The 27566-nt window shown below is 56.5% G+C and overlaps 9 protein-coding genes across 9 annotated transcripts; 6 read left to right on the top strand and 3 right to left on the bottom strand.

Annotated features, from left to right (window-relative positions):
- Nucleotides 1–143: 143 nt before the first annotated feature.
- On the top strand, nt 144–625 carry F5144DRAFT_550549 (uncharacterized protein; the record flags this gene model as incomplete). Its single annotated transcript, XM_066787644.1, has 2 exons — nt 144–248; nt 302–625. The coding sequence occupies 2 exons, from the start codon at nt 144–146 to the stop codon at nt 623–625; spliced, it is 429 nt and encodes a 142-aa protein (XP_066639660.1).
- A 1361-nt stretch (nt 626–1986) lies between these two features.
- On the top strand, nt 1987–3210 carry F5144DRAFT_345604 (uncharacterized protein). Its single transcript, XM_066784259.1, has 2 exons — nt 1987–2293; nt 2617–3210. Exons 1-2 carry the CDS (start codon nt 2115–2117, stop codon nt 2966–2968), a joined length of 531 nt encoding a protein of 176 aa, XP_066639659.1. The 5' UTR covers nt 1987–2114; the 3' UTR covers nt 2969–3210.
- Nucleotides 3211–4637: 1427 nt separating this feature from the next.
- On the bottom strand, nt 4638–5539 carry F5144DRAFT_538637 (uncharacterized protein; the record flags this gene model as incomplete). Its single annotated transcript, XM_066787105.1, has 2 exons — nt 4973–5539; nt 4638–4921 (listed from the first exon to the last, which is right to left on the bottom strand). The coding sequence occupies exons 1-2, from the start codon at nt 5169–5171 to the stop codon at nt 4638–4640; spliced, it is 483 nt and encodes a 160-aa protein (XP_066639658.1). The 5' UTR covers nt 5172–5539.
- On the top strand, nt 5540–8785 carry F5144DRAFT_581920 (uncharacterized protein). The gene is made up of 3 exons (XM_066789456.1): nt 5540–5957; nt 6011–6426; nt 6480–8785. The coding sequence occupies exons 1-3, from the start codon at nt 5839–5841 to the stop codon at nt 8660–8662; spliced, it is 2718 nt and encodes a 905-aa protein (XP_066639657.1). The 5' UTR covers nt 5540–5838; the 3' UTR covers nt 8663–8785.
- A 30-nt stretch (nt 8786–8815) lies between these two features.
- On the top strand, nt 8816–11036 carry F5144DRAFT_345513 (uncharacterized protein). Its single transcript, XM_066784258.1, has 2 exons — nt 8816–9987; nt 10040–11036. Exons 1-2 carry the CDS (start codon nt 8911–8913, stop codon nt 10940–10942), a joined length of 1980 nt encoding a protein of 659 aa, XP_066639656.1. The 5' UTR covers nt 8816–8910; the 3' UTR covers nt 10943–11036.
- A 100-nt stretch (nt 11037–11136) lies between these two features.
- Nucleotides 11137–13067, bottom strand: F5144DRAFT_550546 (natural resistance-associated macrophage protein-domain-containing protein; the record flags this gene model as incomplete). Its single annotated transcript, XM_066787643.1, has 4 exons — nt 11137–11223; nt 11596–12037; nt 12155–12612; nt 12669–13067. The coding sequence occupies 4 exons, from the start codon at nt 13065–13067 to the stop codon at nt 11137–11139; spliced, it is 1386 nt and encodes a 461-aa protein (XP_066639655.1).
- A 2193-nt stretch (nt 13068–15260) lies between these two features.
- F5144DRAFT_623009 (uncharacterized protein) lies at nt 15261–21697 on the top strand. The gene is made up of 6 exons (XM_066792124.1): nt 15261–15536; nt 15590–16575; nt 17892–18103; nt 18344–19394; nt 19448–20957; nt 21081–21697. The coding sequence occupies exons 1-6, from the start codon at nt 15366–15368 to the stop codon at nt 21357–21359; spliced, it is 4209 nt and encodes a 1402-aa protein (XP_066639654.1). The 5' UTR covers nt 15261–15365; the 3' UTR covers nt 21360–21697.
- Nucleotides 21578–25034, bottom strand: F5144DRAFT_345338 (uncharacterized protein). Its single transcript, XM_066784257.1, has 10 exons — nt 24717–25034; nt 24614–24654; nt 24542–24551; nt 24447–24466; nt 24254–24385; nt 23937–24190; nt 23764–23880; nt 23385–23715; nt 23233–23330; nt 21578–23175 (listed from the first exon to the last, which is right to left on the bottom strand). The coding sequence occupies exons 1-10, from the start codon at nt 24731–24733 to the stop codon at nt 21796–21798; spliced, it is 2400 nt and encodes a 799-aa protein (XP_066639653.1). The 5' UTR covers nt 24734–25034; the 3' UTR covers nt 21578–21795.
- Nucleotides 25035–25859: 825 nt separating this feature from the next.
- Nucleotides 25860–26613, top strand: F5144DRAFT_595184 (uncharacterized protein; the record flags this gene model as incomplete). The annotated part of the gene is made up of 3 exons (XM_066790668.1): nt 25860–26013; nt 26089–26092; nt 26328–26613. 3 exons carry the CDS (start codon nt 25860–25862, stop codon nt 26611–26613), a joined length of 444 nt encoding a protein of 147 aa, XP_066639652.1.
- Nucleotides 26614–27566: the final 953 nt, after the last annotated feature.

The following is a 27566-nucleotide window of genomic DNA, read 5'->3' as shown; positions in this document are numbered from 1 at the left end:
TGTCGTCAGATCGGCCTACGAGATTCCAGCAAACGTGCCCTTTCTATCGCTTGACTGCCAGCGGACAGTCGACTCCTTTGCTTCGCTCTATTACTCGAAGTTTAACATATTCGTTAAGGGAAACCAAGTTCGATACGCTCACCATGTCGGGAAGCGGCGGATTTTACAAGTACCGGTGCAAGTACTTTTATACCTACAACTGCCCCAACTGGGTTTACTGTAATGGCCATGCCTGCGCCATGTGCCTCGTAAGAAATCACCAAACCGTTGTTCCTCAGATTTACTAACCAGCCAACCATAGGCTGATGGCCGTGATGTGGCGGAATCCGAGGCAGCAAACCCACCACACACCCATTCCTCGGCAGCATGGCAACGTCCACAACCCCAGAGGCGACAGAACCCCACCGCGCCAACGGAGATCTGCGTTCCCCAAGTCATACATGGCACCCTCCGATACACCGTGATGGAGATCGTCCCCGCTGATGACTCCGGCTCGGGTGCGTATTGGGTCCTCCGGCAGAAGGCCATGGCGCCGCAGGCATTTCCTTACAGCACCTTTACGACCAGCGACACGCCACGGCCGGTATTGACATCTGTGGGTGTTCCCGGGCAGATGGCGTTTTAATGATGGAAGAATCTCGGCCGCCTGGAGCTGCTGAGATATAAGACATTTTCCCCCCTTCAAACAACGGGGCAAAACGGATGATGTGCGACGATCTGAAACGCTGTGCGAGTTTTTTCCTTGGTCTGGCGAGCCGGTTTTCTCTCTCTTCCCTTTCTCATTCTCCCCCCTTCCCCTCCCTGTAACCAGTCCGTCTCATTTTGGGAGGGGCGGAATAGATGGGAAAAAAGGCTGGGACACGCAAAGATTGATACCAAACTTGACAGGTTGGGTAATGGTGCCTTTTGGAGTGGGGTGTTAATCTGCAGGTTGGATGAACATGGGGGTTTTGGGGTTACATGGGTGGGTTGGTTTGGCGTTGCTCCCTGCCGTTTCGCGGCGCAGCATCCTTGAGAAGGTTTATCTTTGATTTATTGGGCGCGGCCACAATCGAATCAAAACACCAGAATGTAGAATGAGTGAATGGCTTCAAAGTCAGGTAGTTATGTACGAACCAATAGGATGTCGCAAATTTTTAGATTACGAGACTGCCATCACAACACTGCCAACCGAACCCGAGAGAGTCCCGTCTCGACATGGTATGGTCGAGGTTAACGAGAACAAACATCTGACCGTCACCATTTCCGAGCCCCAGCTCGCCATGCGGGCCCTACGCGGTTTGCTTATCCGCCCGTCGCATTGACCCTTCTCCCTTGCACTCCTAGCCGGCATTCTACTGTGTCCATGTATGGACGAGACCAGGGGTTGAGACTTTGGACCCGATATCACGCTGGCGTGAAAGCAGGGAGAGCCTGGATGGAGAAGCATGCCCTTGGCAACTTGTTCACGGTCGCGAATCAGCAATCACAGCTTCGTCGCACAACTGCGGCCTCCGGCTCTGATTTGTGGGCGGCCCCGCTTTCAGGCCGGTCTAGACATGGTGATACTTTTTACAGCACATCCATCGAATGTCCGAACCCTGCTCCTCTCCCCCGGGGGAAAAGTGAGGGGCCAGGGCGGGATCTAGATGAACTGGCCACCACGGTACATACAGTACGAAACGCCACCCGTAAATCATGCCTTCATATCCCTCCTCTTATAGCAGCAAACAGTTGACGGAAAGAACCTGATGCCAACCATAGAGGAGCCAACAAGATACACATGCCGTCCGCCAAGTCGCTTCCGGAGCAACCGAGTGTGCCTTATCGGACGGATCGAGCTGCAAGATGCGGCCCAGAGACTGGCCGCATGAGTAGCGGTTGCAACAAGCTCATGAAGCTCGACCTCGCTTAACGATGAGTTGACATAGCCGACTTCTGGTGAACGCTACCACGGATTACTGATAAGCCATGGTTTATCCGGATGTCTGAAGGATAGTGTAGTACCAAGAAGGGGGGAAAAACTAACGAAAACAACACAAGAACAGATAGAAGAGAGGAAAGGAAAGAAAAGCGAGAAATGACGCTGATGCGGCGATAGTGAGGTGGGGTCGGCGTTGTGACCCTGGCTCCGCATGGTGGGCCTTAGCGGCCAACATCAAGGTGCCTCTCCATCTCCAGGAATGCAACATCCGTCAACGTGCGCCACCACGGCACGCAACGCACAGCAGCAGCCAGCAAGCCACATCATTACCTCACAGCTGAGGGACCTTTCTCTGCATCATGCACGACTCCTTTCCAATATCAACGCACTGTAAGCTAAGCCCCCCTCCTAGAGCACAAGCTCAGGGACAAGGCCCCGCCCCACCCTTGGAAGGGTTCTCGAAGCCACCTGGATTGAGCGAACAGCGACAAACAAAACCTCATGGGCAGGGTTCGGCAAGGCCCGACCGCGCCGTCCGAAACCGTTGATCTGCGCTAGTGTTGGTGAGGGACTAGCGTAACGGTCGAGATCCACTCCGGTCACCACATCCCAGTGGTCATCCCAGCAGTGGGACGCCTGAGACGCCCAAATGATCTAATGATGGAAACAACGGATGAACTCGATTCGCGCGCCGAAGCTGATCAAACAAACAGAACAAAATATCCATCCACAGGCGGGAGCTATCACGAAGGCGTGATCAGCCGAGGTAAACAACAGCATTCATCAACCCCATCGACTCCTCACCCACCACCTCAAACCCCCAACTCCACCATCAACCCACAGACCCCCTCTCCATCAAACAAACCCTCCCCCCTGACCCCCAATCAACCCCCCGCGTCCACATCCGCGTCCGCGTCTCCGCCCCACCGCATGAACGAAATGGGGGGCGGACGGGAACTCTCACCAGCTTCCACGGCCCCTTCTGGAACACCAATGCAACCCCCCAGCCAAGCAACACTCCAAAACAAGCAAGCCGCGGCCGAACACGGGAAATCCCCCCCCTAGGGGAGGGAGGGCATGGGGAGCGGAGTGGAAAGCAAGCAAACAAAAACCCCCCAAAGTGGGGCCGACGCAGGCGAGGCGGGTGAGGGATTGTGGAAGAAACCGCTCATTGCACAGTACATATGGAGACATGTGCCTACGACTCGGTAATCACATGGGACGACGGGGGATGGGGGGGCAGGGGACAAGGATAGCGTTCTCGCGGATGCGGATGGATGGATGGATGAGCCGTTGGTGGAGGATTGACGGTGGTGGCGGCCACGTGGTTTTCGGAGTGGTGCTTCCTCGCCGTGGTGGGTCAGGTATCATGCACTGTGTGTATTGTGTCGTCCCTTCAAAACAGCGGCGTGATGGGATCCCACCTGCTTGCCGCTAGTAGGTTTGGAGCGTCCAACGTGTCCACAAACGGAGTGTAAATTATCTGGTATTGGTTTACAGTTACTGTTGGGAGAAGAATATCGACAGCTTCGATTTCTTGACTATGGCATGATGGTTGAAGTTCGCAAAGAGAGCCCGCCTGTCCCTTGTGAGAAGCTCATATCTACGGGTCCTATTGATAAGTTAGCACCAGACCAACACCGCCAAATCAATGGGGCACTTATCCTCAAAAAAGAGGGACTGCCCTCCCGCCATTTCTGGAGAGAGGACAGCCAGGACCGCCCCCGTGGGCCCGTCCTTTTCCAACTGGTCGACTGCAAACGGCAAAGCCCTCGCCGAAGAACACGAGAATCCGGACAGTCAGAAGAGACGGGTTCCAGACAACCAGACAAGCACGAAGCTTTGACTCCAACTCAAGATGGGTCCCGGTGCCTGGTCCGTCCCAACCAACCACCCTTCATCCGGAGCACCCGGCTTGAAGCATTGGTTCTCAGGCAGCCAACCGAACCCCCAGCCCCGCCGATCCCTCACAACATGCCCCAATCCGCCGCATCGTCAAACCCGTAGTCGAAGCCCTTTGTCGTCGGTGCAGATCTCGTCAAAACCGGCAACCAGAGTCGCAAATCCCGGTGGTCGGCCGCCCAGCCCAGCCAAGGTCTCTCCGTATGTATCGCACTGCCAACAGGGACTAGTTTTTGTTTCCTCTTCCAACTCCGCCCCGCCAAAAGACGAGCGGAACGAAAGAAGGGCGGGTACCGCACGGACAAAAGACATCCTCAAAAAAACCGTGCTATCATCTCCTAGCCACAGACCATAAAGGGGGCCTAGGAAGGGGGGAGGGTGCCGTGTCGGAGACATGGCGGTGTTTTGGCGTCTCGCCGGACGTAGGACGGGGCCTACGAGGACGAGTTAATGCGCCTGGTCGGACCTCATGGTGTTTTTGAGACACATGACGCGTTGGGCATGCTGCGTTGCCGTGGCGCGGTCCGCAGGGGTCGGCGGAGTCGTGAGAAGGCGGGACACGCATGCAGAGGTGGGGGGGTTGGAAGTCAAGGGTACCGAGAGCGTGGCAGCACGGCGAGTTGGGTATCATCCGTTGACATTTCCGTAGGCAGCCTGGCGGCCCTCGCTCACCCGGAGGTGATTCCTGCGAGGCGAGCTGTAGGCGGGGAGATGAAATGTGCTGGATGACCGTGTGGAGCCGAGGCTGCGCTCTCCCTCTCATCCCGAAGGCTGCTCCGAACGGAGACAACCACAAAGAGCATGCAAGAGTGTGTCCGCCGGTCTCAGTCGTCTAACCAACACCGCCGCAGACAATCCATTGTGACCAGAGTACTAATTCCAGTGTCTCGTCCCGACGAGCGGCCTCGGACCAGAGGCGCTTACCGTGTGGACTCATGGGACGAGACGGTCGCCCACCCGCGAAGGGGTGACTGGAGCTCGGACCCCACCGGTCCGCCCATGTCGCCGCCGGAACCGGGGCTGCACCACTTTTCAGCGGCCAGCAGCAACCCGACCATTGAGCAACGCGGGAATAGAAGGAGGGGACCGAATGACTATGAGTAGCGCAAGACTTTGCTTAACCAAATGTGTACTTAGGGTTAAGTTCCGAGACCAATTCACGCTCACGGGACTGGCCTGTCCCAGGGGACAGGAAGCTGACCACAGTAGATCCGAGCGCGGCAAGCTTGAGAGTACCCGATACGGGATCGAAGCTGCGACGTACTGTGGGGGTCCAGATCCCGATGAGGTGGTAGCGGCGACATTCCTTGCGGAAAATTGGAATCGGAGAACTGTGGGGAAGGCGTGATGCGTGAGAGGTGCTCATGGCGAAAGACGTTGGCTGAGAGGGCGAGTCGGCGTTGAGATTGTTGTCGGTGGTTGTGTATTTCGATGTGAATTGACAAAATCTGCACCTCAAGCGGGTTTCCTGGGTTTGGCGGGCATTGAATTGGGACGATTCCTGTTGGACATTGTAAGGGCAGTTCTGCAGCGTTTGGAAGGTTGAGGAAGTTGAAGGTTGGGAGACGCGTTGTCTCTGGGAAGACGCGTTTGGTGGGAAACGACCTGCATGGGTTCCCTGGCTTGGCAGCACCTGCGCCTGTGGTGACAAATTCGGCCCCACATTTTGCCACTTCCGGAGTCTTCTATCTCCTTCACTCTCATCGCCCCAGCTCTCCTTCCAGAAAGACACAAACTTCATCATCAAAGTCAGTCAGTCAACCACGGACATCCATCCGTGCCTTCGATACTTTCCGCTTTTTACTCCATCCCGTTTCTTGTGGGAAGTCACCCCCACTCATATCCCTACATAAACAAAGCATCCCGGCGTAAGCCGGCCAAAAACGTCGACCACTTCTCATCGCACGGAAACTGTGCTATTCACGACGGCCAAAGCGTGCCCCGCGTATTATCATCACGGCTACCTAGCGAATACAACATTTTATTGAAATTTTATTTTCTCCCTTCTTTCCTGGTACCAGGACAACACCACCATGGATGCCGCCGCCCAGTCCAGCTCCATCGCCATCTGCAAGGCAGGCCTGAAGGCCTTCAACCCCAAACAACCCAAGGACACACAGGCTATCAAGGAATGGGAGGGGGTGATTGAGGGGTAATTCAACGCGATGCCCGATGCTATTTGAATCATATCTGACCCCTTTCTAGGATTAAAACCCCTACCCTCATAACCGCCCTCAACGGCTTGATCAAGCCAGGCGTGTGCCCACCATGGCTGCGCCGCCAACTGCTGCAGAAGCTGGCGCGAGTGCCAGCCGAGCGTCCAGACGGCGTTCGGGCCACATTAGAGTTCGTCGCCTCGATCCATCCTTCGAGCATGGTAACCGTGTCCGAGGCAGCAGTCCCGCAGTCGAAGGGAGCCAATATCACCCAGGAGGCCCTCACTCTTGCAGCCGACGCCATATCTCACCCATCACGAACAATGACCCCCAAGGCGTGGTACCCGGCCATCGCGGCCCAGTTGCTGGCGTTGCTTGATGGAAATGAAGGACCAGACTTAGCCAGAGCAGCCGCTTACATTATCGGCTTCAACATTTTGGGGAAAGAATCTTCGGGAGCCACAGGTACGGACGCCTCTCCCGTTCTCATCCATAATTCGAGCTAACGCGTTGTTTAGGGTCCACTGGCTACAAGTCTCTGGCAGAGCCCATGCTGAAACCCATCAAACCCCCCGCTCGGTTCTCACATGAGGCCGATACCGATGCGAATACCGTACTCGACTTAAGTAAGGACAAGACTGTTGTCTCGTACGACGATCTGGCCACTGCGCTTCATCGGTTGCACGCGTTATTGACCGGGCACCCGAATCCAACCCTTTGTCGGCGGTTACTCTCTGTTGTGGTCCTACCACTTTGGGCTCTTGCAACCTGGCCCACGCCGTCGCCGCCCGTTGCAGCAAAGGTGTGCACAACTGCGATGGAATTACTAAAGATCCATACCAAGTTAATCGCGAATCCTTATGCCATCCCGTTTTTCACCCAGAACCTTGGATACAGCGGTGGCCACGACGATAAGAACCCCGAGTGGATATTCAAATCTACGGAAGACGGTTTGATTCAAATCGTAGACACAAAACATCAACGCCTGAGAGATAATGGCCTACCGACGCCGCAACTCACACTCGAGGCCATAGACGACAAAATATCCAAGCTTCTAGACCTTATCTCGTCGAGCCTTCCCGAAGAAAAGATCTCCTTAGGCTTCCTTCAACTCTTCAAGCAATGGACAGAGTCCCCGCCGCTTTCGAAATCTGACGGTATCGCGGGGGAGGAGGAAAACGACCAGGATATAAACGACCAGGATGTGCTTGCTCGGTTGGTCGAGATCAAGGTGCTCCAACGCATGATGGAGAGGTTCCCCGATAAGCTTGCCACAAAACCGAAGCACGTTCTCGAGTTCGCCGGCCAGGTACTGGCGCGCTCTGGAGATAGCTCAAACGATGACGACGAGATCACAGGCGTGGTGCTAAGCCTTCTTTCTACCGTTATCACCGCCGTCGGTTTCCAAAAGTCTCAGGTCGATGCCAACATTCTCGGCCTTATCGAGTCGTCCCTTGACAAGCTCTCCAAAGCCGACACCGAGATTTCCAAGACTGCCTCTAACCTTAGTCTACTTCTTCAATACCGCGATGAACTGGACCCGAACGGCCCCGCCACCACGGCACCTACCGACCAGCAGATCGAAGACCGAAAGACTTATAACCTCGCCATTTCTTACATCCTCGACCCCGAATCCCCCCCTCCCGTGCGCTCCGAAGGCCTGAACCTCATCTCCCAATTAATCACGGCACATTCACCTATTCTCGACATACCCGGTATCCTAGTCCTCCTCTCATCCGTTATCGCCGACGCCGAGGAGTACGTTTACCTACGCGTTATCAAGTTGTATCTTCAACTCTGCGACGCCCACCCCAAATCCGTGGTCCGCGAGCTCACAGAATGCTTCCTCGACGAGGGCGAGACCCGCCCGCTCGACGCTCGCCTACGCTTCGGTGAGGCACTGCTGCAGGTCATCCAGCGCCTGGGTGAGACTTTTGCAGGCGCCCTCGCGCACGACACGGGCACCGCGCTGTTGGCCACCGCGGGACGTCGCGCACACAGATCCAAGACGGAGGCGAGACAGCTCCGCGAGGCGGAGGCGCGGGAGAAGAGGAATCGTGAAGTGGCGGATGCGTGGGGCGGTGATGTGCCGGATCTGGGGGATGATGAGGGGATGACGGCGGAGGAGAAGCTCCGCAATGAGGCTCTTGAGCAGATTGTGGAGGGTTGGGAAAGTAAGAACGGCAGCGAGGACGTTAGGGTGCGCGCCTCGGCGCTATCGATCCTGGGTGCGGCGGTCGAAGTGAATGTCGCCGGGCTGGGCCGCAGCCTGGTGACCGGCGTGGTGGATCTCTGCGTCATGGTGTTGCAGGTGGAACCAGAGGCAGAAGCAGGTATCTTAAGACGCGCCGCCGTTATGTTTATGCTAAGCTTTGTGAAGGCTTTGGACCAGGCGAGGGAGAGGGGAAGAGATACCGGGATCCCGTTCGGGCCGCGAGCTCAAGAGGACGTACTGCGGGTGTTAAAGTATGTGGCCGAGACGGACAACGACGGTTTGGTGGTGCAGCATGCGAAGGATGTGGTGGAGAGTTTGGAGAACTGGAGGATTGTGAGGTTGTTGCCGGCCGGGCCTGCACAGAGTCAAGGGTTTGCTGGGCTCACGCTCACTAGGCTTGCTGGGTTGGTCGTTAACCCAGAGAGTGCGGATTCCGGTGAGGGTAGCTCCCGACCTAAGAAGCCTCTGATTGAGGAGGTGGAGTAGGTAAATCAGAAGCAGATTAATTAGTAGCATTAGTCACTTAGGATAGGTACTCTAGGAATCAATCCTCTTAATGTGTAGTAGAGGGTTAGGGTAGCTGCTCTAACAAATAAAGCTTGGCAACCCACGATGGTGCTCCAGCGCGTAAAGTGCCCACGAGTGAGACGCGACATTTGACAACATCCCCCCCACCGCGACTTCCACTCCACAACCACGACAACAAAGTGTGATATTTATTCGAGGCGGCAACAATGGCGCCTCGGGGCGTGGTCCTTGACTCTGAGGATGACGGCAGCGATTTTGGCGACGGACCTGAGACAGAACTGGTGTCTGGTGATGAAGAAGGCTACAAGACCATTGACGCATCACACAACAATACCGACCCCGGTATTGACTCGACGGATCCGTCGTTTTTTCAGCGCATCTACGATCAGCAGCACGCCGCTGCCGACGTGCAGGATGTGATCCCGGATACAGCACCAGTTGGACATGCTGACTCGACATGGACCAACATTTCATCGGCTCCACCCCCGGGCCAGAGACTACAGGCCAAGGACTACTCCTCTCTTACTCCTGTGACCGACCCAGTGTCTGGAAGTTGGAAGGCAAAGAAGGCTCGGGAAGTTCGTGAATTGGACGTTATTGACCTGACAGATATCACGACGCCAAGCAAGGAGACTAGCGACGTGTGGGATGTCCCGACCTCGGCCAGGTCACAGAGGTCCACGAAGACTTATGGGAAGCGCAAGGTTGCGCAGCTTAGTCTGGAGCAGGAAGCAGTACCAAATACCCTGCCGGATACCCAGGACCCGTACGCCTTTCCCGACGCCACACCACCAACCAGGACCGACAGGCACGGAACGCCATCTAGCGCGATCCAACAGGCGCAAGACCCCAGTCCTGTGATGCTCGTCCCAACAGAGGTGCCAACCAGCTCGGACAGGCGGACACGAAGCAGCCGGAAGAAGAAAGCCAGCTTTGGTACGGACTCCAGCATACCCAACACCGCCATCCCATCGTTGTATGTTACCCAGAGCACCCTCACGGCGAGTCAGAAGGAGCAGTATCAGGCGGTCTGCTTTTCTTCTGAGGGAATGCCGCCCGAGGCTTCTGAGATGTCGTTTGCGGGGCAAGGATTGGAAGCAGGGGAGATGTACAAGTCGAGCGCTCCGACCATTGCGTACGCGACACCAAGCCGAGTTACGTCGACGATTGCTTACCCGACGCCGAGCCGGGTTGCATCAGCGGGGAAGTTGCCGGAGGTGGTTGAAGAGACAGGACAGGATTCCGTTGCGGGAATGTCGCCGAGCTACGGCGTTGAGCACCAGGTTCGTTGCCAGAGACTGCGCAGGGATTTGTGGATGGCTAAACGTATTATAGCAGTCATCGCCTGATGTGCTCACGGATATGACCACCACAGCTAGTTCGAGGTCTAAAAGGAGCAGGGCGAAGGTTGCGTCTCCTACACAACTAGATGCATTCGAACTCGAGTCGCCCGCACCAACACGTAAGACAAAGAAGAGAAAAGTCGTGCGAGAAGCGGAAGATGAATCTTGGGAACGAGATCCTTTGGGAAGCACGCAAGAGAACAATGACTTACCACCGCAAAATCTACAAACCCAGGACGATGTTGGAAACACCGGCCACAGCACAGCGCAACCAGTGGCGGATATGGACACACGGGCATTCTTGCCCGAGGGTGAACCAATTGATATCGATGCAATGGAGGCCCAGGAAGCAGCTCCAAAACCTACGGCCAAGAGCAAAAGAGGACGAAAGAAGAAGGGCGCCAAAACCCAAGAACCCGCTCCCGAGCCCGACGGACCGACACCAGCAGCAGAAGCTGAGCCAGAACCGGTCCCTGAACCCGCAGAAACTACAAAACCGCCGTCTAAACGGAAACGCGGTCGCCCACGCAAATCCGAGATTTCCAAGCCACAGCCCGAACCCGAAAATGAGCCAGAGCAGCAACCGTACGAGGAAGCCGAGGTTGAAGCCGAGTCCAACGCGGCGGGACTTCAACCGCTTTTCGAAGTGGACCGCAACGCCCAACCCGACCCAGAGGTAGCAGCAACAGATGCTGACGGCAGTTATGTTGGCGATAGTAAAGAGAATGACCCGACGGTGGCAAAGGGTGCGGTGGCCAAAGACAAGCCAACGGAGAAGGAGAAACAGGCCGCCAAGGATGTCAAGTCTGGCCCCCAGAAGGTGCAGTACCGGGTGGGATTAAGCAAGAGGTCACGGATTGCGCCGCTGTTGAAGTGTTTGAAGAAACCGGAGTGAAGCACAGGACCCAAGGGTGTGGGTAGTATTCTAGAAGGTCGGGACGGAGAATGGTAGATGTGATATGACTAGGGGTTGGGGCAGGCGTCGATATTTGCTTGCGGATACCCATTTTGCTGGCTTCCTCCAAGGTAGTTCCTTTGCTATTTTTGGGCGGCGCATCTCGGGCGGTGTGCTGGCTGTCTGTCATGAGGTTAGAACAGCGTTGGTTGCCGTATGATGGCGGTTATCAAAGGTCTGGGAGCATAGAGGTATATCCCAGGGGTTGATGACAGGACGTACTGATAATTCATAGATTACCAGAAAAACACTCAAGAGATACATCATTCCGCGTGTATGTATGCACACGCCAGAATGCCTCACCCATCCGGCTCCGTCACCCCCAACCCCACCAACACCACCGTCGCCACATCCATCACCACCACCAACAACCACAACAACCACCCCACCCCAGCCGTAACCCAATGATTCTTCAAATCCACCACCGCACCCTCCCCCTCACCCTCCCCATCCCCCTCACCACCACCAACCCCCACCACCATACACCTCCCCCACCCCGTATACCAAACCACCGGCGCCGTCACCGGAACCAGCGCAATCGCCAACAGGTAATTACACGCCACCAACGCCTTCCCCAACCCCTCCCTTCCCACCGCCAGCGCGATCACCAGCGCGGGCACGATGGCCACGCACCGCGTCAGCAGCCGCCGCGCGAACGGCGCCAGCCGCAGCGCGAACGCCCCCTCCATCACCACCTGCCCCGCCACGGTGGAGACGACCCCCGCGCTGATGCCGGAGAAGAGCAGGGAGGTGGCGAAGAGCGTGGCCGCGGTGGGGGAGATGAGCGTGTGGAAGAGGGTGTGCAGCGTGTAGAGGTCGTCGGAGGAGGTGGAGGGTTCGTCTTGGGATGGGGGTGTTTCTGGGGAGGGCGGGTGGTAGAAGGCGGTGCCGGCGATGATGAGGAGGGCGGAGTTGACGAGCACGGCGATGGTGAAGAGCGTGATGCAGAGCTCGGCGATGGAGTAGCGCAGGCAGGCGCGGATGGCGTGGAGGGAGGGGCGGTAGGGGGGTGGTTGTTGGGAGAGGGTGGAGGAGCTGGAGGTGGGGGATGTAAGGGGGTTGGTTGTGGTGGTTGCGGTACTGGTGGTGGCGGGGTGGTGCTTTGCGTCAAAGTCATATAGGCGCGAACGCGAGAGCGCCGTGCCGACGTACAGCGCGTGCGGCATGAGGGTACCCCCTAGGATGGCGCACATCTCGTACAGGCCCGTGTCGACAAAGACCTCGCGCGACGGGAGGAAGCCGCGGAAGACGGGCCCCGCGGGCGGCGAGACCATGGAGAGCGCCACGCAGAGAGTCGCAAAGACGGCCGCGACCAGGAGCGCCACAAAGACCTCGAAGATGCGAACGCGGCGGAGCTCGCCCGTCGGCGTGTAGAAGAGCAGGATGAGCAGCGTGTCGACCACCGAGAGGACGCATGCCGCGGGCAGTGGGAGCGCCGGGATCAGGATGTTGAGCGCGATGGACTGGCCGATGACCTGGCCAAGGTCGGTGGCGATGATGCTCGCCTCGGCGATCACGTAGATGATGAGCTCGAGCCAGCGCGGGAGGTAGCGGTGGTTCAGCTGGGCGAGGTCCATGCCGGTTACGGTGCCGAGTTTGATACACAGGGACTAGCGGTGTTAGCCAGCCGGCCTCCCTGAAGTGTCACTGCAAACGCCGGCCATACCTGGATGTAGATGGCAATGATGTTCGACACCAGCACCATGAACAGCAGCCTGTATTGGAACGAGCTCCCTGAGGCAATGGCGGTCTGGTAGTTATCCGGGTCGACATAGGCCACGCTGATGATGGCACCCGGCCCGAGGAACTTGAAGAAGGTCCGTAACTTGGACCAGAGCGAGTCCGACTCGGTTGTCGGCGGCGGGGCACGGCGCTGATAGACCGGAGACCGGACATTGCTCTGAGTCCCAAGGACAGCCCAAGATTTGAGGCTGGCAAGCCATGTCTTTCGGGGGGGTTCGCTGTGAGGGGGTAATGAGTCCACGGCGTGAACAGTTTCCTTCTTGTCTGAGCTAAGATCGTGAGCCGGCGCCGGACTGGGGGTAATATGAGCGCCGTCTCCCATGGCTGCACCACTAACACGACCTTGACCAGTTGCCGGCAGTATGTAGTGCTAAACTTGGAGGATAAGACGCACTAGGAACGCCGAGCGTCATTGCAATTGAGGTTTTCGAAGAAGTGTCTTGAAGTCCTGGGGCTCACAAACCCAAAGGAGGTGCGGGGACGGCTCGGGGATTTGGATATAAGGTACCGTACCGGGTGCCGGGTAGTATGAGCTGCAACCTCAATCGGGACGCCGGCTGCAGGAAGCCGCTCCACGAGCAAACGGGCTCACAATACCCATGGCCGGGGCGTTCTAGAGGGAGGTAGGTAATCTCTACCTTTGTAGGCGAAGGAAGCTCAAGGGCTCACGCACGCCATTAAGGAAACGGAGGTGTCTCTACGGCCCGTAGGATGTCTCAGTCTTGTTCAATGAATTGCATTACTTTTCGTCACATTGCCTCCTTCAAACCCCTCCCCCTCTCCTCTCCCATTTCTCCTACAAATGCAAACGCCAATTCTCCAATCAATGCCGGGCTCTCTCCAACTTGTTTGGTCCAACCCTGGTCTGAGCCTGCTTACAACATGCGCCTAAAATGGCAATGCTGCCTTGTTACACCACGTCGTATGGGACATACTTACACCTGTTGCCTGGTCTAGAAAGATGAGGGACCGTTTTGTTGGTAAGTTAAAGAAAGGGGGCATCTGTGTGGAAGAAAATTTGCCCGGAATCACATCACCTACCTCGAAGATGTACACACCGGCCTGTCTGACTGTTGAAGTGGATTTTACTTTGGTTTCAGTGAAGACGAGGGATTCACGAGGTTAGAGACCAACATAAACCTTCAGTCGATGGGCTCCGCACCCACTCCCTGTTTCAGCAGCACTGCAGAAAAGATCAAAACGTTGGCCGAATAGCAAGATGAAGACCATGCCATCCGGCAACGACCATAGGCTCATGTGCTTATTCTTGACACATGCTACCAGTTGCTAAGACGCTGGTTCTTGATGAAATGGGCTCATCGCATGCCACCAGTGACGCCCAGGTGCTTGTTCCCGACTCCAGTAAACACTAACAAGCCAGCCCACCGGTCTCCGTCCCCGCTGCCACGCCCCAAACCTTGTAGCAACACCGATAAGGTACCGTCATAAACACCCGGGTCGTCGCTGATCTTGTCAAGCATGACCCTGTGTTAAGTTCGACAGGCTTGAAAAAGAGGGGAACTGAAGAAGAGAAGATGAAGAGAGAGACGTCTCAGGATAATCGCATATCGCGAATGCTAGGTAGGCACCTATTCTATCTTTTTTTTTGCTTTTGTTTAATGTGGAAGCGGCGTTACCAATTGCGGGCTACATAACTAATAAGTTGTCATTGATCATACCTCAGTTCTCCTTTCTTATGCTTAGGGTTATCTCATCTCCGGTCAATAATTAAGGGCATACCATACCCTTGGGTTGGCACAACTACCTTACATGTTTCCCACGACGGCGGCGACTAGCACACTGCTGGGCTCATTTCAGAAAGAGAAAAACACAAAAAGCTCACCGTCTAACCCTAGTTACCACGCAACTGAGGGGTAGGCGGCTACGAAAACCCCGGGGGATTTTTCGCCGTGGGGAGAGACCACGTCTCGAACCCGTGATGTACCTCACAACTCCCCAAGTTGAAACCGCTGCGGCACCCGTGGCGGTACTTGGGGGGTGGGTGACGATTGAGCACGTGGAACTTGTATATCTAGTGTGAATGGGTTAGAGTTGGGATGGCGGGAAGGAGCTCGGTGAGGCGAGCTGAAGATGGGATGGAAACGGGGTTGGGTAAGCCCGAGGGAGGGGGATGTCATGTATAGGTGCTGTGCCTGTTTGTGTGCTGTATAGTAGGTATTTTTCGTACTTTTCATAATGTTTGGCTTAGAGTTAATGATCCTAAATAGGTAGTGTTCGCCATGAAGCAGTGATTGTGAATCCCTTGAGATAGCGCTGGGACCAGACTCGAGAGCACTTCCAGGCTGAGAGAGCGGAAGGAGAAAATACTAAGCCGAGGTATACCTTCACAGCTAGCATGGAGGCGCAATGAACGGAATGTGGGAATATATAATAAACCACGGAATAGAAAAACAGGTGAAAGATGAGGAGATCTGTGGTTGATTTGAGACATTGCCACTGTCCCGCGCGAGTCAAGGGAGACAGGGCTGTGCTGCCGGAACCGGCTTAATTGAACCCCTCATATGTACAATGCAACTCCACATGCTTCACATGCTTCGATATATGCTGACATGATTCTGCGTAAATATTCTTCCCCGAGGGTTCCCCGCTACCACTCATTATGGCCGACGGTGATACCCTCGTGTTCAACATTGCAGCTTTCATTGCGGGCTTATTCCTCCTCCAATATGGCGCTGACAAGTTCATTAACCACACGGCCATCGTGGCAGAGCGGTTGAATGTATCCCCTACCCTCATCGGGCTGCTTACTTGCGGCGCCGAGTGGGAGGAGGTGGGTTGATACAATGCCACCGCAAAGTCAAGCCATATCACTAACCGTCCCAGCTTGTTGTTGTTGCCGTGGCTTTGGGTCAGAAGAACTCGAATCTCGCACTTGGGAATATCATCGGCTCGTCAATAGCCAATATTCTGTCGTCTTTCTCTCTAGGCCTCCTTTTTATGAACCAAGTCGAGTTCGACCGCAGCTCCAAGATCTACACCACCATTCTACTGGGAGCCACCTCGCTGTTCATAATCCTTCTTGCCTCGATCAAGGCGATCCCCCAGTGGTTTACCGGCTCGTTACTGATAGTCCTCTTTGTCGTCTACATCGGGTCCGTGGCATATTTCATCTACCGGGGCACTTTGACCGCTCCCGAGAGTGACTCGGATAGCGAGAGCGATGACGACAATGACAGCGACAGCGATAGCGAGGCCGAAGACGGGGACAGTGACAGCGACAAGGGCAGCCGCAATGACAACAGCCGACGAAGCAGCACCTCAAGCCACTCTCACCAAACCACCCCCCAGCACTCCCCAACAGAGGACGACGACCCGGAACAAGGCCACCAACTCACCCTCCTCCGCCCCTCTGGACCCAAACCCAAACCCAAACCCAAACCCAAACACCACCGCCCGCGCAAACCCCTCCACCACCACCTCCTCCACCTCACCCTCAGCCTCGTCGCCCTCCTCCTCTCCAGCTACGTGGTCGCGCACAGCGCCTCCACCCTCGGCGACGCGCTCTCCCTCTCCTCCACCGCCGTCGGCGCAACAATCCTCTCGCTGGCGACCACCCTGCCCGAGAAAGTCATCGCCGTGCTCGGCGGCGTGCGCAAGCAGCCCGGGATCCTGGTGGCGAATACGGTCGGGTCGAATATCTTTCTGGTGACGCTGTGTGCGGGGGTGTTGTTTTTGGGGGGTGAGGGGGAGGTGTTGGCGGGGGGGTTTACGGGGTTTGAGGTGGTAGTGGCTTGGGGGGCGGCGGTGGTGGTTTTGGGGGTGGTGGGGTTGGGGGGGAGGAGGTGGATGGGGTGGGTGATGCTGGGGGGGTATGTGGGGTTTTTGGGGGTGGAGGTTTGGATGGGGAGGAGGGTTGATGATGATTAGGATGATACGGGGATAATGGTGGGATATTGTTGATGAGAGATGGGTTTGGATGGATGGGTGTGAGAGAAGTTGTGTTCGTGAGCGAGGATGGCTGTATGGATTACCAAGGGTTAGGGTTCATTATCAGAACCCCACATATTGTGTTACTGATCTGCCACTCTCCAACCTACCATGCAGGGAGGGGGGGTGTCAGGAACATATTAGAGTGACCATGTTCTGGTGCCAACATACCGTTTTGGCTCGCACATGCAAACCTTACAATGACCAAGTAGATGCCATTTTCAAAAGCCGATATTATATTGTAAAAATTGGATATTCCAGCCAAAACATCAAATTAAATTACAACATAATATCTATCTTGGATTTTACCACAGAGGTGGGTGACTCTTTTTACTGGAATGTTGTGTTCCGAGCATATTTTTCGTAAACCTGTATATTTGCGAAAAACTTATTTTTCTGTCGTGCCGTTCCGAGCCGCACGGGCCACTTTCCATTTTCGGGGTATATCAATCGAAGGAAGCCGCACCCTCTTATCCTCTTAGAGATGCAGATAGCTTAGTTGTTAATTGATTCACTTTTGCTCTGTGACCTCCCTGTTCGAATCCTGATTGTGATATTCCTTTGATTTTCCAAAAATAAAAAAAGAAACCCGAAAATTGTAAAATTCCAAGTTGAAAAAAACGAAAGGAAAAAAACAGGGTTGAAAAACGGAAGTTGAAAAAAACAAGGTTATAAATTACCTTTTACAGTATTTTACCGGGCCCCAAAAAATGGTATTTTATAAAAATATAAATTGTACGCAAATATAAGATTGCATTGAAAATATGATATTTCATTAAAAATGGTCAGGCACGCCCCTGATACTGTTGGAAAGAACAGCCTTTTTCAAAAGTCATGCTCACTCTACAACTTCCAGAATGGATGTTATGTTGGCCCCGGAACATCGTTACTGTAATATGTTCCATACCCCCCCCCCCTCCCTGCATGGTAACGGCTGCCCCGAGGTGCCTGAGTGCCCAGAAAATAGAAGCATGTGCTGTGGACCACTGGAGGTCGCATGGCACCAGAATTATCCCGTCATTTTAGCACGTTTTAATGCCCGGCATGCGTCCCCACGGCAGGGCGGCGAATGGGACACGCTGTAATTAATTTCCTAGCGGCAGGCACCCACTGCCACTGCAGCTAGGCTAACCACGTCATCAGCCTGACGTCCAACCAGACAATAAGGCTTCCTTCCTCAACAGATTCCCGTCCCTAGGTCGATCCGGCTTCTTCCTCCGCCATGTCTCGGACCAATTCCCGACACTTTGCACTCCAGCTATTTGCACCAACGAAACATTCCGCTTAACCTCAAAACCAAATACACCCCTTATGTCGCTCTAGTTCGAAAGTCGACGGGCGGTGTGAAGCTGCCTGTGCTCGATCATTGGTGCCGACTATTGAACCAGTTGCAAGACGAATTACAGATCTGTATGTCCCCGCAACACCAATGAATTCAACGTTCCCTTCTCGACAACCAGTGATACGCGACAACTACCTCCAACCTCCTCTCCCATCATACCAATCCAACTAACCACCCCAACCTCTCCCCAGGACCAGCCACCATGACCACCCCCACGACAACCACCACCCCGAAACCCACCACTACCCACCACACCCTCACCCCACCCTGCCGCCTCGCGCCCATCCCCTCCCCACCCCCCACCGCAGGCCTCGACGGCATCCCGCCCCTGCACGCCCAATTCTTTTACGCCTCGCCCATCCCCATCGACGACCCCCTCTCCGCCGCCACCATCGCCGGCTCGGCGGCCGACGCGCGGCGGCCCGCCAACAAGAGGCTGTTACCTCTCCGGCCCTTCGCCGCCGCCGACAACGCCGCCCTCGAGCGCGCCTGGCTGGGCCTGGCCTCGGACCGCGACCGCCGCAACCACGCCCACGCCCGCCGCGACCGCAGTCCGAGCCCCAGCTCGGCGGCGCTGGAGAGGGAGAATAGGGAGAAGTTGGCGGGCATTGTGGTGGCGTTGGCGGGGAAGCATAGGGAGAAGCATGAAAGGGAGGGGCAGGTTGCTGTTGTGGGTGGTGCTGGTGCTGGGGGTGTAGATGGGGATGTGGGGACCGCGCCGGGGGGTGGCGGGGTGCCGGTTTGTTGTGCGGAGCTGGCGATTGACGCGTCGGCGGAGTTGAGGAGGGAGTTTTGTGCGGTGACGAGGCGGAGGCAGCAGATTTTGGATCATGATCGCGTGTTGGAGGGTGTGATGGCGCAGTTGGCGCGGTTGAGGGCGGAGGCGGATGGGGCGAAACCCGCGCATGAGGTTGGCTGGGGGCTGGGCACCAGTCCAGCGCTGCATGTTGGGAGTCTTGGGGCCAGGTCACCGACGCCGCCCGTGGATGGCGCCTCGCTGGCGTCGAGCCTGCCGGCTGGGGGGTATATTCCGGCCCGACCGCCGGTGCTGGATGATGGTATCTCGGGGAAGCCCTTTGTGCGAGTGGAGTCGGCGCCAAGATCCAATCGGTCGTCTGGCGTGGGCACTCCGGATGATAGGGCGGCGGCGAGGAATGTGCTTCGGGGTAGGGCCAGAGGTGACAGCAGAGCATCTACACGTGGACGGCCAACCGCCGAACGGCTGGAGGATTCGGTTGAGGTGCCGGTGGGTATCTCGAGGCTGCACATGGTCTCGCTCCCGGTGCTCCAGATGAAGCCGATCTACTGGTCTCCCGTCAACGACATCGCCACCGTCTTGAGGGCAACTTGGTTTTATAGGTAAGCACGTTGATGGGAAACTATCAAACGCACAGGCTAATCCCGTTCTGTAGAGACACCATGGTACCCGTCGAGCCCAGCGTCGCAAACCAACTAGAAGCTGGCTACCGCGAGCTTCGACCGTGGACGGAGACATGGGGCGATGAACTAAGATCTGCACTCGACGTCGGCCCTCTTGGCGAGGAAAAGGTATCCCACCGCTTGTGGCCCGAGGTTACCGATAAGCGGCAAAAGAGTAAAGACGGCCTGCCACCGGAACCGCCGATATCCACCGACCCCTTCTGCGCTGCCAGGTGTTTCCGCGGAGAGGCAGCCACCGAAGGATCGCTGGAGCCGGTCCACTCTGAAGAAGACACCGCGCTCCCGCCCCCCGAGTCCAGAATGTACTCAAGGTCCTATGTCATCTACAAAGATGGATCGGCTGCATTTCTGCTGAAGCCGAGCCAGAAGCCGTCGGCCTATTATAACCGAAGACCTATTTCCAAGATTATGAAGGGCACGGCCATCGGGCTGCCTGTCGTCCGTGGATTCAACCGAGCGGTTTGGGAACGGGTGAACGACAAGGGGGCGGCTTCGCGCAGCAAGAACACAGCACCTGCAACTCCGGCGGCGGAGCTGCGCCAGACTGCTGAGCAGGGCGGCTGCCCAGGATGCCAGGCGGACAAGAACCGGGGCCAGGTCACTGACCTTGTCCTTATTGCCCACGGCATTGGCCAGAAGCTATCCGAGCGTGTCGAGAGCTTTCACTTCACCCATGCGGTCAACGCTTTCCGGAGAGATATCAACATCGAACTCGAGACCCCGACCGTGAAATCCGTTCTTCGACCAGAGCAAAACGGGATAATGGTGTTGCCGGTCAACTGGCGTCACCTCCTGAGTTTCGATGACAACAACCCCGCCAGTGAAGAGGACAGGTCAGCCTACTCCCCTGAGGGTTTCACTCTGAAAGACATCGAGCCGCCCACAATCCCGGCGGTGCGGAGTATGATCTCGGATGTCATGTTTGACATTCCCTATTACATGTCCCACCTCAAACCCAAGATGATAGCCGCTCTCGTCGGCGAGGCCAATCGCGTCTACCGCCTCTGGTGCAGCAACAACCCAGGTTTCTCCGAGAAAGGCCGCGTCCACCTTATCGCACACTCTCTCGGCAGTGCCATGGCTATCGAAGTTCTCTCTAAACAACCCACGCGTGTCCCCCGGCCGCTGGACCTCTCCACCCCAAGCCCGGACACGCGCTTCTTCGAGTTCGACACCACGAACCTCTTCCTGCTGGGTAGCCCGGCGGGCTTCTTCCTTCTCCTCGATCGCGGCGGCCTAGTGCCGCGGCGGGGCCGCCTTAAACCAGGCGCCGACGTCGCAGACACGGTAGCCAAGGATGTAGTCGCCGATGTAGGTGTGTTCGGCTGCATCGCCGTCGACAACATCTACAACATCCTCGCCAAGGAAGACCCCATCGCCTACCTTCTCAACGGCGCCATCGACCCCGTCTACGCGGCCGGCCTCAAAGTCGCCTACGTCCCCAGCGTCAGCACCTCCTTCTTCAAATCCGTCGGCGGCGCCGTCCTCCGCGGCCTAACCGGCTCCAGCGGCGGCACCACCACCACCACCACCACCGCCACCAGCGACCACAACGACAACCTGCATGCCATCAAACCACCCCACTTCGCGCGCCTGCCCTCCCAGCTCGAGCTCGAAGTGCACGACTTCTCGCGCGAGGAGCTGGCCGAGCGCAAGGCCTTCCTGCTCAACGACAACGGCCAGCTCGACTACTACCTGCGCTCGGGCGGCGGGCCCCTCGAGATGCAGTACCTCAACATGCTCAGCGCCCACACCAGCTACTGGACCAACCAGGACCTGATCCGCCTGCTGTGCGTCGAGATTGGCCGCGTGCCGGGCCGGGAGCATGCCCTGGCGGCGATGCGCGCGGTGAAGGTGAAGGGGCGGTTTGGGGGGCAGGTTTAGTTTTCTTTTTTAGGGACTTAGTTTTGGGCGTGGTGTGGTGTGGTGTGGTATGGTGGGTTTGGGGAGGGGGGGTTATGGGTTGGTTATGTTGTTTGTTTGTGTGTTTTGTTTGGGCCTGGGTGGGTTGGTATTATTACAGCAGCATGGCGTTGGTTGGTATTTGCGTGTGGGATGGATGGGTTCGGATTTTGGAGTGGTGTTTATGGACTACCTAGAAGCAGGATTTTATCTTGGTCGGGCCACAGCCGAGTCGGCGTATGGACTATCATGGTAGACAAACTCCTCTTTATTAATAGATACCCTCGAGATAGACGACTAGATCATAACCGAGGAGTATTTTGGTTCTATCACCCTTTTTCTCTACATCCTTTTAGGTTCGTTGACTACCTAGTGCATTATCCTAGTAGTACGGCACACCAATTACCACCACCCACCCTCAAGCATCGTTATCCAGCGCCATCATCTCCGCCTCGTCATCGTCATCCATCTCATAATCGCTCTCGCGCCCGTTCCGCGCCGCTACCTGGGCCGCCAGCGCGGGGTTCTGCTCCCTCTCCTGCTCCGCCCGCAGCTCCTTGATGCGGTCGTCGTCCATCTTCTCCTGGTGCTGGCGCAGGTCATCCATGCTCCAGGTGCTGATGCCCTCCTGGTCCTTGGCGCGGAAGGGCTGGGCCATGGTGCGCAGGAAGCGGCGGGCGCTGCTGACGGCCATGTCGGTGCTCAGGTTGACGTCGGCGTCGAGCAGGGCCTGGTTGATCCACTTGGGCAGCTGGGCGCGCTTCTTCTGGAAGCGGCGGTCGGCGAGCACCATGAGGCCGTAGTCGTCCTTGCCGCGGAGCACGCGGCCCAGGCACTGGGCGGCGTGGCGCATGGCGTCGAAGGAGAGGAAGTCGTTCTCGCGGATGCGGTACGTCTCGCGCAGGAACTCGAGCCGCGCCTTGAGGATCCGCGACTCGGTGTACTGGAACGGCACCCCGATGCACAGCACCGTGCGCCCGTACTGGTGGTCGAAGTCGATGCCCTCCGAGACCTTGCCGCGCGCCACGCAGAGCAGCACCGCGCCCCGCCCGTTGCAGCACGCCGTGCGGTACGTCTCGAGCGCGAGAGACGTCTCCTGCGCGTCGGGTGTCTCCACCAAAATGAGCTTGTATTTCCAGACCTCGTCTAGGATGCCCATGCCCTGCCACATGCTGATGATAGACTCCATATAGAGGTACGAGGGGAAGAAGACGACCAGGCCGTCGGGTGTGATCTTGGCGAACTCGGTCAGGAGGCTGCCGTAGTTCCGGACCACGCTGGGCTCGTTGCGGACCTGGAAACTGGTGGATATGGACGCCTGATCGCTTCCTCTGGTGACGATCATGGGCAGGAAGGATCGCCTGGCCAGCGTCATGCTGTACGATTCCTGGACGACGGTGGGGAAGTCGAGCATCTTGGGGTACATTTCTAGCGGTGACATTGTTCCCGAGGTTATGACAACGGAGCTGAAGCGGTCAAACACGGGCTTGATGGCGATGGCGGCATCCAAGCAGATGAAGTGAAGAACCGGGTTGGGCACCTCTGCTGTGTCGGACTCGAACGGCTCTAGGATCAGAAGGAAGCCCTTCTCGTAGGTGGCCACCAGGGTCGCGAATGTGGCGACTTCTTGTAGTGGCTGGTAATCCTCGATGTTTGTGAGCTCGAGAGTCCTCACTAACGAGGTCAGCCGCTCCGCACAAAACCGCAGAGGTTTCTTCTCGATGAAGGTGTGCTCTTTGAGATGTGATAGGAAGGAGGGCGGCGTTTCCGATATCACCTGGCGGACTTTCATCCTCGTCTATGGCAGTCAGCACAACATGTTGGCGATCCAATGGCCATCAACGGAGCTACTGACCTTGAGGTATTCGATGAACCGTCTGAGGAATGCAACAAAGTGCTCCGCCCTCCTGATATTGCCAGGCACGGCCTCCTTCAGTAGGTCATCGGGGAGAGCTAGGCCAAATAGTGAGCGTGTGTACATAGCCCATAACTCAGGTTAGGACCTACTAGGATTCGCCATAAAAGAGTCTTCCTGGCGGCCGTCGTCGGCGCCCCTGAGGCCCTCCACAAGCTTCTCGTACTCATCCTGTAACTTTTGCTTGTCCGAGTCCCTCATCTCATTGATTTTGTTTTCCAAGTTTTGAGCACCTCGCGTAGCTCTCCTTAACGAGTCATCGGTGATGTCTGTGCTTAGGGACTCGATACAGACGTTGTCGATATTGTGGGCTTCGTCAAACACCACGATGCAGTCCTTGGATAAGTCCTTGGAGACGCGCTCGGCAATCTTGGGGTCGAGGAGATAATGGTACGAGTAGATGATGACGTTACAATATTGCATCTAGAATTACGTCAGTACTTATCATTGTACAGTTTAAGCAGTACACACCATCCGCCGAGCAGTGAAGTAAGGGCACTGTTTGTGTTCCTCGCCGTACCGCAGCAGGCCATCCAATGTCCAGACGCCATTAGGTATGAGGTTGTGAGATTCGAGGAGATCGAGGTTCTAACGGTCAGGTCAGCGTGTGTGTAAGGCGTGGATCGAGATGTGGTTGTCCTCACGTCGTGGTAGACGCAAACCTCGACATCCTCCCCCTTTTCTTTCTTCTCCTTGACGAAACCAGCCGTGAGGCTGCGGCACCGTGCATCGACGACGTTACCGCTCTTTTCCCGTCTGACAGACGGGTGCAGGCAGAGATTCTTTCGACTGGTGAGGCCGAGGCCCCGGAACTCCTCCTCGTGCCCGAGCCGTTCAGTACGGAATTTCATCAAAGCCTTCAGTTCGACTAGGGCCTTTTCGATCTCAGACATTGTCCCTAGGAAGACAATTAGCCACATCCTGCGAGGTATCCTAGGTTGTAGAATATCGAGTCGCGTACGAGAGCAGTATATGAGCTTGCGGTGTGACGGATAGTACTGCTGATATGCCACGATGAGAGACAGCAGGGTGACGGTCTTCCCTGTGCCCGAAGGCATCTCCAGCACGCAGTTTCCTCCGGCATCGAGAGTTTCTAAAGTATGTTAACCACAGACTAGGGACTAATGGCTAGTTCCTGTTTTGAAGATACTCACTTTTCAAGTCCACCATATAGCTGGGACAGAGCAATGTTCAGGTCAGCCAAATTCACACAGTACCATGGCGGCACCATGGCCGGGCTCACACGTACGCATATTGCTCTAACACCGTGTCAGCAATGTAACACGACAGTACAGTCTGGCAATCCAATGGAGTAACTTGCCTGGGTAGATACGTGGATAAGGGAAAAGAACGGGCAGGTCGCTGTCGCCATGTTAACCACAGGGAATGGAGAGATGCGCATGTCATGTTTGGGATGGGCGTACTCGATGTTGAACTCCATTTTGGCCGTCTATTTGATGAACGAGCGACTTGATGAAAACCACGGGCGATGCTCTATCGCCGAACTGTGACGCCTTGTTCTCGGCCTTTCCCGAACTCGGTCATCCGCACTCGTTTTGCGGTGAGCAGTCCCTCTCTTTGCCGCTTGCAGACTTGAATTACAATTTGAGCTTTTGCGCAATGGCTTTCCCCATTAAATCACAGTCTCCTTTCAGGTCAAATGTTATGATGGGTTGCCTTGATAAGTCGCGAAAACAAGAGCCACGGTTGATGGTTGAAGTTGGAGATCACGTGGAGTTGCTGCCTAGGATAACGACTTTGAAGTTCGAGATGGGTCAAAGCTTTGTTCAAAGTTCGGTGTAGTTACTGTAATCACGTAAACACCTAGGTGAACAGCCCTGGTACCGAACATCAAGTCTTGGCGGTAGACACCAAAGTCGGCAGATGCTCTGTGCTCTTACCAACTTCAACCAACAAACATTAAAATTTAAAATTGACCTTTTTCGTGCTGAACCAAAAACCATCGACAAACGGTTCGACCGTTGTGTTTTGTTGCGCTCCCACTCTGCAACCATGGCACGCGGCACACGAGGATGTTGCTCTCATGCGACATCTGCCTCAGGTCGGCGACTATCTAATTGAGACAGCGTCGCGGTCGCCTATCACAGCGCGTTCGGGCTTCTCTTTTGTTATCACACAGGGCCGATGCAGTGGCTCCAGAGTGGGAAACTCGACGGCAATTCCGATCCGCTCCAGCCTGACCTCTCCGACCAACCACGCTCCAGCTCCGATACTTTGCTTCCCGCCCCGGACGGTGCGTTGCAACACTGGCGGGACCTGCTGCAAGTGCTTCGCTTCTGACCGTGGAAACCTTCTAGATGTTCCATGCAATCCACCATCAACCGGCCCATTAATTGTCCCGCCCCGCGTTGCACTGGGCCTCCAGGTCCGGGCTGGTCAAGGGCCATTTTTGCGCGGGCTGATGGTTGCGGGTAGGGTCGTGGATAGGGTTGCGGGCAGGTGTAACCAAAAGACGACGAGATGGGGAGACGAGCGGCGGCAATACCGGATGCCGACCACACCCTCATCATATGCGGGTAGCATCGCGCCCATCGGTCCCCGACCCCATGCCCTTCAGAGCGACCCCCTCGGCCTGTCCGCCCCTGTGCCCGTTGCGCCGTCAACTGTTGTCCGGTTCCGGGGCAGATCCCCACGTGGTGGAACGGTCGCCCTGGCTGCCCGCGTCCCGACCCCGCGGAAACAACCCTGAGGGCGACCAATGTACGCTACGTTGACCGCGTCGGTAGTAAGAGCCAGCCAACAGCTGAACGGCGACTTCACCGGAGTATTCCTCAGATTTGTTTCAAACGCATCTGTTTTTAGCACGCCTCGTTGAGCTATCCCCACCGGTGGGAGTCTGTATTGTGCATGTCTCTGCAGCCAACGGCGAAGATTCCCTCGAGGATCGCTTGTTTCAAAACATGCCGAGCAGGGCGTTACCCGTTCCTGGCACCAAGACTCGAATCCCACACGCCCCGCCAACGCCCCTCTCCAACTGGCCAGCCCGCCAACGTCCACGCCGCGGGCCTGCATAGGGTGTGTTACTTCAACACCACAAAACAGCTCGAGATGGTGGTGTCCATTTCATTTCCAGCCCCTCGTATGAGGGCGTCAGACTGGAAGTCTGACCTGCCGGTCGGGGATATCACTGGCCGGATGGGGTTTCAGCGAGCTGCGACAAGCACGTCGACGGCGCAGAGCATGCATGGAAGGCTTCGAGAAGGCTCTCCCCAGGACGCAACGGACAAACGCAGGGGTGCGGCTGAGGAGCTGGAGAGGCGAGATCTGGCTGGCTCGGTGATCCCGTGCTTCCCATCTTGATAACTCATCGGTACGTAATTCTCGCCCGTTGCCGTGGCGTCAGGGGGAGGATCCGGGGATCCGATAGGCCCTTTGCCCATCTCGCTCCCAATATCCCATCGTGATCAATATTTCGTCATTCTCCACCCGAGCCTTGGAAGGGAGAGCTTCGGGATAGGAAGGGAGAGGAAGGGCTCAATCCTACTACGACGCTCCCACGGGCAGACCGATCAAGAGTATCACACACGTTCTTCGGATCCGACGCTGGACGGCCGCGGGACACTCCCACTTCCGGTGGAGGAGAGCCGGGACAGGTCCTTCCCGCCCAGGTTAAACGAGAGCGAGGGGGAGACTTTAACCTCTACTTCTAGTATACGATATCGCGAAGCTGGGGGAGGGGCGGGAAACAACAAGTGACGGGGTTGGGCCATATGCACCATAAGCTCGACACAGCCCGCACTTCCACACGGGAATTCGAGTCCTCCCATTCGCCAGGCCTATATTCACCGGGAAGGCTGCGCTTGTGGGCGGCTGTTTAAGCCACACTGCCCTTGCACGTCTTTGCAGATTAGCCGCAGGCACCGAGTTAACCAACTTTGGTGCGGGGTGAGGGAGGCAAAACTGCGAAGGTGGGCAACTGGGAAGGTGGGCAAAATTCGCCCGCCCATTGGGCCGTTGCGCGAGATCGACAACATCCCGGCCGCGGGCGCTGCCACGCGAGGATCGGAGCCAGGGGACTTTTTGCCCTCCAGTGCCGGCCCCCACCTGCCCTTTTTCCCTTGTCGCTCTTGATCATCTCGAGCAGTGTGGTGGTGGAGCGGTGGTGGCAGCCACACTCACACCAGGCAGCCAGATTTTGGCATCGGGCTGCGCCCTCTCTGTCGATATCTGAAACAATCCCGAATGCGGGGGAAACTCGGCGCAGTCGGATCCGATCTAGATTTTCCCCACCGCTTGCTTTCCACCCAGCTCCC

Source organism: Chaetomium tenue (genome assembly GCF_020726465.1).
Source record: "Chaetomium tenue strain MPI-SDFR-AT-0079 chromosome Unknown F5144scaffold_6, whole genome shotgun sequence".
Taxonomy (NCBI): domain Eukaryota; kingdom Fungi; phylum Ascomycota; class Sordariomycetes; order Sordariales; family Chaetomiaceae; genus Chaetomium; species Chaetomium tenue.
This window is presented reverse-complemented; position numbering and strand designations above follow the sequence as displayed.

Excerpts from the sequence above, each read along its gene's own strand:
- F5144DRAFT_345604 (XM_066784259.1), top strand. The coding sequence starts at position 2,115 with ATGGTGGGCCTTAGCGGCCAACATCAAGGTGCCTCTCCATCTCCAGGA. Across the intron at positions 2,294-2,616 it reads CTTTCCAATATCAACGCACT|AACAAAATATCCATCCACAG; the intron begins GTAAGCTAAGCC and ends TCAAACAAACAG.
- F5144DRAFT_581920 (XM_066789456.1), top strand. The coding sequence starts at position 5,839 with ATGGATGCCGCCGCCCAGTCCAGCTCCATCGCCATCTGCAAGGCAGGC. Across the intron at positions 5,958-6,010 it reads TGGGAGGGGGTGATTGAGGG|GATTAAAACCCCTACCCTCA; the intron begins GTAATTCAACGC and ends ACCCCTTTCTAG. Across the intron at positions 6,427-6,479 it reads AGAATCTTCGGGAGCCACAG|GGTCCACTGGCTACAAGTCT; the intron begins GTACGGACGCCT and ends CGCGTTGTTTAG.
- F5144DRAFT_345513 (XM_066784258.1), top strand. The coding sequence starts at position 8,911 with ATGGCGCCTCGGGGCGTGGTCCTTGACTCTGAGGATGACGGCAGCGAT. Across the intron at positions 9,988-10,039 it reads GCTACGGCGTTGAGCACCAG|CAGTCATCGCCTGATGTGCT; the intron begins GTTCGTTGCCAG and ends AACGTATTATAG.
- F5144DRAFT_623009 (XM_066792124.1), top strand. The coding sequence starts at position 15,366 with ATGGCCGACGGTGATACCCTCGTGTTCAACATTGCAGCTTTCATTGCG. Across the intron at positions 16,576-17,891 it reads GGGTGGGTGATGCTGGGGGG|GTCGATCCGGCTTCTTCCTC; the intron begins GTATGTGGGGTT and ends TCCCGTCCCTAG. Across the intron at positions 18,104-18,343 it reads GCAAGACGAATTACAGATCT|GCCTCGACGGCATCCCGCCC; the intron begins GTATGTCCCCGC and ends CCCCCACCGCAG.
- F5144DRAFT_345338 (XM_066784257.1), bottom strand. Across the intron at positions 24,191-24,253 it reads CAAGCTCATATACTGCTCTC|GGACAATGTCTGAGATCGAA; the intron begins GTACGCGACTCG and ends TTGTCTTCCTAG. Across the intron at positions 23,716-23,763 it reads ACTTCACTGCTCGGCGGATG|ATGCAATATTGTAACGTCAT; the intron begins GTGTGTACTGCT and ends ACGTAATTCTAG.